This window comes from Schistocerca cancellata, chromosome 3 (genome assembly GCF_023864275.1).
Source record: "Schistocerca cancellata isolate TAMUIC-IGC-003103 chromosome 3, iqSchCanc2.1, whole genome shotgun sequence".
NCBI classification, from domain to species: Eukaryota; Metazoa; Arthropoda; class Insecta; order Orthoptera; family Acrididae; genus Schistocerca; species Schistocerca cancellata.
In genome coordinates this window covers 904834010-904843082 of record NC_064628.1, presented here as the reverse complement: position 1 = coordinate 904843082, position 9073 = coordinate 904834010, and the positions used below count along the sequence as shown (strand labels likewise).

The following is a 9073-nucleotide window of genomic DNA, read 5'->3' as shown; positions in this document are numbered from 1 at the left end:
CATAAAGCGGCAACTGTGAGGCAATGGATTGTGGGCAGTAACATTCTTGAAATGGACTGGCCTGCCTAGAGCCCCGACCTGAATCCAATGCAACACCACTGGGATGAGTTAGAATGTCGATTTCATTCCAGATCCCAGCGTCCAACATCGCTACGTTCTTTTGTTTCGGCTCTTGAAGAAGAATGGGCTGCCACTTTGGCACAGACATCTCAATGAAACTGCCCCAACAGAGTCCATCCGTAACAAAGGTGAAGAGTGGACGCACCCCTATTTAGGAGAGCTAACAGGTGTCCAGATGCTTTTGATCCTATATTGTATTGTGCTAACTTTATCTCAGTTTTCTACCCTTGTATAAAATGGCAACTTTCATACTTTGGAAGTGTCTGCTCTTTCAGTGCCCACAGAATAACAGTATAAGAATGACTGGAGCGGAAGGCTGTCATGAGAACTACGTCTGTTGTGTGAAAAGAAATCGCTTGTCAATGGTGAAAGATAAAAAATGTTGCATTGAGTTTGTAGAATTACTTGGTAGTAAAGTGATACGACAAAGTACGTTGAATCAAAAATACAAATTTCCGGAAAAAGTCCTGAGTCAACCATTTGCACCAGAATTTTGCATGTACAAATATTAACTTAGTTTTGTTGTACAACATACTTCACCAATGAACAGGAATTCAAAAAGTTGAAAAACGGATTTCTGGAGGAGGAGTTTTTTTATGTAAATAATACTTTTAATCTGCTAGAAACGTGCATCAGGTTCAAAGTTTCTATTGTTTAAACACGTATGTACAGACTCCCCCATAGGTCATATGGAGCGTATGTGATAAAAGCAAAGGTAATCTTTAATCATACCAGGTCTATGGCACATTGAAATTTGAGAACGAATAAAAGTTCACACACGTCAATCATCAAGTAGTAAACTTACGTATGCCGCGTTAAATTCGTGACAGAAATCAATTATTATTGAATATTCGTCTTGTGATTGACACTCACCATTTATCCATGTTGGCTTTCAGATACGTAATTGTGGAAATATGATTCTGCCTTGAGTAGACACAAATTCTCCTTTAGCATCAAAACATGTTTTGGTGAAGATTCACTGTCGTCACTAAGTTTAATCCTGATTAATTGGAGACGACAAACTGAAGTAAAATGTCAGCTATAATGCTCCTGAGAGACAGCCACATAGACATCAATATGTTGTACTATGGGATATATTTTTATTAATAATGTTGTGAAAATAAATACCATATAAGGAAGGAATGGGGTACACAAGAAGAGATCTGGTTAGAAATAAAGATATTAGAGCACAATTAAGTATTTTAAGTGTGAATGAAAATAATTCATTAGTATCGTGAAGACTGGAAGCAGTACCTCATGCGAATGCCAAGTCACAGAATCCCCCAGAATATCCTGAACAGCAAACCGAATGGGAAAAGAGAGGTATGTGAATGATTTCATATTTGAGTTTGATATGAAAAACAGACTAATCCTTGAAAGGTAAATACCCCTGTATAATCCAAAAACGGTATATATTATAATATTTTACAGAAAATAAATGAACCGACTGATGGTAGTGAAACATCAGTGAAACATGCTTGGATGTTAAAGAAGAAGAATTTGTGTTTGCTCGAGGCAAATTCATTTTTCCATAATTATATTCTTGAATATGAATATTAGAACGGGTCATCTAGAGCAGCAGCTGTTGTATTTATATTTTCCTTCTGTCCTATGGCACTGAATGCAATACTAGTGTAACTACAAGAGAGTTTTATGAATTCAACTTGTACGAAGTTTTATAATAAAAGTCGGCTTACGTCGAGCAAACGATTAGTGTCTGGGAAATCAAAGTTTTTCCTACTGCAGTCTACGCTAGCAATGAACGGAGAAACTAATTGCCTTCAAAACATAACGCGATAAACGAAAAAGACCACAGAGGTTGTTTGACAGTTGAGGAGCCACGTGTCGTGTGAAAAACATTCTTAGTTTGCAGTACGCATACGACAAAAAGAAACACCGGAGTTGTTGAATCATTCTTGACGGTAACTTGTGTAGACATTAGTAATCGGGGAGTGTGTTTTCGGCGTCTACCCGATAAAAACAACTGCTAACAGCAACTCGAGGGCCGCCAACTGTGTACGACAAGAGCTGGAGGTTCACATCTGGCCACCAGGCGAGCGACATGCATGGTAACCGTAGCATATGTCACTCCGCGCGCATGTGTGTGTGCGTGTGCGTGTGTGTGTGTGTCGGGCGCAGCGTGAGAAAGGCAGTGGCTTGGCTGCACATGCGCGCTTTTCTCCGCTCGGAATCCCGCGTTTCGCCGTACAGGTCTTACGCGGCACGCATTTTTTTCCCACCTCCTGCTGTACTTCTTCCCTTTTTTTCCCTCTGCTGCGGAGCGTCACTTCTTTAGAAGGTCCGGCGCGGCTGCGAGACTGTGGGAAGGTTAGGAATTTGACAGCATCCAGAACACCTGGCCTGTGAATACGTGTGTCCCGGTGGAGGGGCGGCTGCTGAGCGGGCAGCCGTGAGAAGCGGCGCGGTGGAGGGGATGCCCCCTCCTCATTGGCTGCGGCCTCACGTGCAGCAGCGAAGGCGCCAGCCGGGTGCCTTGGTGGGGGGCGGAAGGTCGGCCGATAAATACCGCGCCGCGGCCGTGGTGGGGTACATTCCGCAAGGAAACGCTGTCGTGTGTGCTTCGCTCTCTCTGTCCGTTACGCGCTAGTTCGCCCGTTCGCTTGTCTGTTAGCAAGTGCTCCCCAGTTGCCGGGAAGATGAAGTCCGCATCGACCGCCGTGTGCACGCCGCAGAGGGCCCCCGCCGTCGGCGGCCGCGTCCACCGGCGAGACAGCAGCAGCGAGGTGCAGCTGTACCTCAGCAAGCTGCGGCGCCTGCTGCCCGCGCGCCCCGGCGCCCGGCGCCTCACCAAGCTGGAGGTCATCCAGAGCGTCATCGACTACATCTGCGACCTGCAGTACTGCCTGGAGATGCCGCTGGAGGCCGTCGACGCTTCCCTCAAGACAACCGCCGTCCAGCTGCCGGCCGAAGCCCTGTCAGAGGACAGGACGTCGCCTGCCTGCGGCGAGCACGAACCTGCGTTCTTCGGCGGCGACCACGACCGGCTGTGCTCGGTGAGTACCTTGGCCATGCACTAAGCGTTGGTGTCTTGCGTCCTCAAAAGTCGCTCCACTCCTACCTTCACTTTTCTCGCTCAATTCCTGTCTCACTTCTTCATATATGCCCTCATCATTACCCCGTCCTTATAATTCAGTGCTTTAGTTCTCAATCATTCTACTTTCGTACTGTCAGTGAATCTATCGCAACATCGCACAACTCCGTTGATTTTTTACTGACTTCAAGTCCTGTTTCAGATTCTCATTTTTATCAAAATTCACCACTTCGTAATTATTTCTTGCCATACTCTGCAAATATGTGAGTTCGTCTGCCCTATACACACCTAACTCCTTGACTTCATGCTCACGTAATTCCTTTCCAAATGTCTGAATTTTTACCAATGTTTTCTTCATCGTTAATCGTTATGTCATTTCGACAAGACTGTATTGTCGCTACATCTCGTGTTGCAGACCACACGTACGCATTGTCTCAAATACTCTGCAGATTTGCCATGAGCTGTAAATTCACGTTTTGTACTCACTAGTTTCGTTAACGAAGTATTTCGTGTATCACTTTGACAGCAATTGCTTCTCCCTCCTTGCTTCTCCCTTATTTTCCGATTCATTTCCAATTTCGCGAGTACTGGACATTTCTTTCGTTTTGATCATCATTCAGTGGTTGTATAACTTAATGTCATTTGTGTGGCGTGTTTTGTCTTCCAAATGTCTAAATCTCTGACTACGGTTATTTTCAACTTTGCCCATGACCCGCTCGTGAATTACGTGTGCTGTCACTATTATCCAGCGAATAAATTTTGTATGTTTCTGAGGGAACGAAATTTCGAACAACACTATGTAGCGCAATGTAGTATACATGTTCGTATTAACAGTTTTGTCAGTGCTTCCTGTTTGCGTATTTCGACTGCAAACCTACCATTCTTTGCTGCTTACGGCATGGATTAACGGCTAGGCTAGTTTCTACGCATATTACTTTTTAAGCTCACCAGGAGCTTCTTATCAGTGATTTACGTAAGCAGTTACGCTTCTGGAAATCCGTACATTTTGACGAGTCGCTCTGGTGAACTTAGCGTCTATCGTAGAGCCATCAAAGGAGGCGGTCTTAAGTTTAATCAAGATAAGTGGCTTCATTGAAAGTTACTTACATCGACAGTTCTGATTTTGGAAATATTCATTTTGACAATCTCTCTCGTGAACTGCTGCGACGGAAATGAAAGGTAGTGACCTCAACTATCACGACCTTACAGACTGTGTCGATAGTGTAGAGCAGCAACCAGCTACAATTAGGTTTTGGTACGCTTAACTGAAAAAGTACAGTCCCTGGTTTCGAACTGATGCACTTCATTGTCATTCGACTTGCGTGTCTTCCTCAAACACTTGTTCCGTTGGTTTACAGTTCGAAACCAGTTTGTGGTTGACTACTGGTGTACTGTCACCAACAATTTGTATGACATAGCTACGGCCTCCAGTGATGTGTTTATTTGACGCTGTTGCGAATGATTTAGGTTCGTGTACATGATTCTAGCTCCCCCCCCCCCCCCTCCCCAGCCTAATATGCTGTGCTGATGCGTCTTGCATATCGGTTTGCGAGTCGCTCCCTCGCGAACAGCCAGCCAGCTGCGACTCCTTCCTCCGCGCTTTTCTCGGAAGAGGACAGGTTGCGGCGGCACACGTGTGTCGGTCGCTTCGCGGACGGCTGACGCACGAAGCGCGCCGCATTACGCACGTCCTGTGTGCGCTGGCCGGCCGCACACACGTGTTCCGTTCGGCCGGAACCCGGCACAGGCGCGCCTTCGCATCGGTATCGCTGCTCGCTTCCCACGCCGAGACAGTTGGCGGCCGCAGGTGGCCGTTGCGCGGCGCGACCGTTCGGTTTCTTTCTTTCTTGCTTTGCGGGGGCAGCCCGGCCCCCGGGCCTGGTGGCATTGTCGGCGCACCTGGCCGGCAGCGCCACCGCACGGGCTGACAGCTGCCTCTGTCGGCCCAGGTGGCCAGCTTTCTCGGTCGTGGCTGCCGCTGCCGGAGAAAACCTTCAGCCGCGCAAAAACCCACGGCCGCCGCGTTTCGCTTCCCCGCAGTTTCTTGCGGGCCCGATCCATTTTCACGGACCGAGGCACGCGATTTCTGGTATATTGTCCACGGTCACGTACAACCGAAATTAGAAATTGTCCCTTCGAACGTCACGACTGTGGTACTCAATTTTCTAAAACTTTGTGATGTAATTGATGTTTGGAGGACGATGCTTCCCCAGTGACATTCCTGCTGTTGTACAAACTTTCCTCGAGTAGCTTGCACATGGTTTATGTTTAAGCCTTTATTTTACTCGTTGCCGAAAGAAACGTATGGTCAGTTTTTCATGCGGCCTTATAGTCGCATAAACCTGCCATTTCCTTTCCGTGCCTGTAGTCTTTCGGCAGTTTCTTGCCTTTGAGATCTTTGACATATCTTTCCTAAAACCAGCGCTGCCTTTCAATCCCACTACTCTTTCAAGTGTGTTAGCTGATTCAGTCGCTTCTTCCTAGAATTTCTTTATAATTATAAATGAAAAGCACAGTAGTCTGTATGTTCTACAGTATTAATTTATAAAATTATTTTGTTAGTCACCACTGCACTGTCAAAGGTTATATTTGCTCAGTGTTTGTACGTCAGTGTCTATTTGTAACAACTTATTACGATGTTGTTTACGAATATCGTAATTTGTTTGACGACGGCAGCCTCTTAAAGCTATGTGAGTGTAAGTCTAGTTAACAAAACTAATTCGTACTGTAGAACAAACAATATAGTACTTTCATATATATCTTATTAACCGGAAATTTACGAAGTTACTTTAAAGTACAATAAGACTGTTGACATTTCACATTCTGTAACTTGACAGTCGTGTTCCTTATGTCACGTTGATTGCTGGTTTCCGAAGATTACATGTACTACTTCGAAAGATGTGTGATATCTGTCAAAATTCTTCGATTTGTTTTGTCATGATTTCGAACAGCATAGCATTTTTTATCATCCGTCAGTAACATACTTGCTTTCGACTATTCAGTCATTTATCCTTTTCAATAGTAGGCGTTTTAGTTAACACGCCTGGCTAAAAGACGAATTCGTGCTGCCTTTTTTTTTCTATTTTGCCTCGCGCCGGAATAAGTAACGCTGGCCGAAATTCACTGTGACTGCTATATTGCAGTAGTCTTCTCAGTGATGGTATAATCACGAGAGTGTATAGCATAGTGACGTCAATGGCAGTTTGAGTGACGTGCGCATTATCTCTTGTTCCAGGCTGCAGCTGAGGTCGACGAATTGGAACTGGAGGAGGAGGACCTGATGATGGAGGAGGAAGACCTGGAGGCGGAGGAAGACGCGGAGGCGGAGAGCGTGGCGCCTGCGCCGTCCGCCCCCGCCGCCCCCGCGCCGACGCCTGCCTCCCAGGAGCAGCAGGGGCTGCCCGCGCCGTGCTGAGTTGCCGGCATCCCAGGCGCCGCCAGCCACTGTGCGCTGCCCAGCACTCTGTGTTCCTCCTGCGTGCGCCGACGGGCCACGAGACTGACTCCCCCGACTGGAGCTGCACCGCCCCTCAGCAAAAGACTGCTCCCCTTCCCCATGTGCACATGGTGCATTTCGGTACTAAGAACTGCAGAGGACATTGTTCGAGACTCCGCTCCTTCATTTTCATCAGTTGTTTACGCATAACTCGTGTTGTCCCATCAAGATGTGTTGTCATACTGTACGATTTTTCACTGTGTATCGTAACTATTTATTTCATCGTGACGATGTTTCTGAATTGTGCCTTCTATTGACAGAAACGAAATTGTATTCAGCAGTTCTCAAAGAAAAAAGTACTCTGCTTTAATTTTCTCAAATTGTGAGACACGAGACTTGTCCGAGCGAGTATTATATCTTGTTATTGTCTGTGATTTTAGTTTAATGTTCTGTACAAATCATTGTATATACTCCTTTATATATGTACATATTAATAGAGAAAATATTGAAAATTATGCTGAATGAAAGATATTAACATTATTTTTTGTAATACAAACAACAATAAATGATTTATAATGATTATATAACCATATTTGTTTCTATTCTTCATTTCCATAGAACTTACATTTCCGATAAGGCTACTGAGAAGTGGCATCTTAATGTCTGCTGTAATGACCACGAAAGTACATGCTGACAAATTACTTCACAAAGATACTAGAATCTTAGAAGGGCGTGCTAAGAACCAAAAATTCACAGTTGCATCACTTGCTACATTTTTTACTAAATTTTTGTATTGCATTGCTCTATATCAGCTACTAGTCTAGGCTTTCAAATGAGATGTTTTCTGAAATCGTCTATTTATTCAATCTGGAAGGTTTAAGTAATCACATACATCCCTTCGACATACTAACTAGCGTTGGTTCTGCTGTGATTTTTTTTCCTTTTGATGCTGAGATTTCATGTTGACCAATAATTTAAACTCAATAGAGAATGAGGAGTTTTGAAGTTTCATAGTCATATTACTTGCTACGTTTATCGCATTGCAAATGCTGTTTGATGGAAGCTGCATATGTGAGATACAAGTCTCAGTTTTCAAATGAAATTTTACTTAATTTATCAAGTTGTTTGCCTCTGATGTCGTATTTGGAAGTTGGATTATTGTGCTGACAATAACTTTTTCATTCTGGAAACAGTGAAAACACCTTAAACTGGGAAGAGTATGAAATTTTTTAGCACTCTTGAATGTTGGAGACTTTAGTTGTGGAAGAGGCAGCATCCCAAGCATTTTAAATTGTAAGTGCACTGCCACTTTTTGGAAATTAGTGATGTACACTGGGAAGAATGAATGAAACCAATTAATTGCTTGAAAAACAAGTTCTAAGATTTTATTTGGAAATTAAGACTGACTAAAACATATTTATTCATTGCATAATGAACTCAAGTGCACATGTTTAATAACTCAAAATAAAATGTGGTTATTGACATGAGTGAATTACTGAGTTGGTTCACATGGCTCGGAGCACTGTGGGACTTAACATCTGTGGTCATCAGTCCCCTAGAACTACTTAGACCTAACTAACCTAAGGACATCACACACATCCATGCCCGAGGCAGGATTCGAACCTGCAACCATAGTGGTCACACAGTTCCAGACTGAAGTGCCTAGAACTGCACGGCCACACCGGCCGGTGAATTACTGAGTTGTAGTATATCTTGTCACATTTGTGTGATTTATGAAGTGCAACACATCTTGTCACACCAGTTAATCTAGCAGTATGTCACCACAGGGGTAATATCAGCTTCAGAACATTCCATGAATCTATCAATCCCTGGCTATTATTAGTAGTCAGTTCTGTAATTTTATTCTTTATGGTCTTTCTGATGATTTAATTGCAATACACATAACCTGCTCTCATGCAGGATGGAATGATAGATTCATACTTGACAGAATCACAAAACAGGCAAATGGTGTATAAAGATAGCAAACACGTAACACTAAGGTTGGCAATAATAGCGTTTTGTGAAAACATGCACACATGTATTTTGTCTGAACAGCATCTGATAGTGCTTATGCAGTCATCATTCTGAGCTTAATTGTTGGGTTATGTTTTCCAGGTGTTGTCCTACTGATGCCAAATAAATACATCACATAAAAATAATGGGGCAAAAAAGATAAAAGACATTAAGGCAGGTTAAGGATGTAAAACTCAGTTAATGTATAGCTGTGTGATTATCCATAAGGATTAATGAAGACCTTAAAAATGCGTCTGTAATATTAGAATGTCTTGTTTAACTGAAAAGATTGTAGCTCTGAGTTGGTTTCCTCCTGCAGCATTTGAAGAACTTATCTTTTTAATAATTAGTTTTTCTCAGCAGCAGGATCAATGACTATACATTTTGACAAAAGCAAATAGCATGTACAGCTTCTCTTCATCTTAACATGATAGACATTTGGCTTGGTGTTC

The 9073-nt window shown here is 43.6% G+C and overlaps 1 protein-coding gene across 1 annotated transcript; it reads left to right on the top strand.

Annotated features, from left to right (window-relative positions):
- The first annotated feature begins 2681 nt into the window (after positions 1 to 2681).
- Positions 2682 to 7195, top strand: LOC126175981 (protein extra-macrochaetae-like). Its single transcript, XM_049923088.1, has 2 exons — positions 2682 to 3134; positions 6408 to 7195. The coding sequence occupies exons 1-2, from the start codon at positions 2778 to 2780 to the stop codon at positions 6585 to 6587; spliced, it is 537 nt and encodes a 178-aa protein (XP_049779045.1). The 5' UTR covers positions 2682 to 2777; the 3' UTR covers positions 6588 to 7195.
- Positions 7196 to 9073: the final 1878 nt, after the last annotated feature.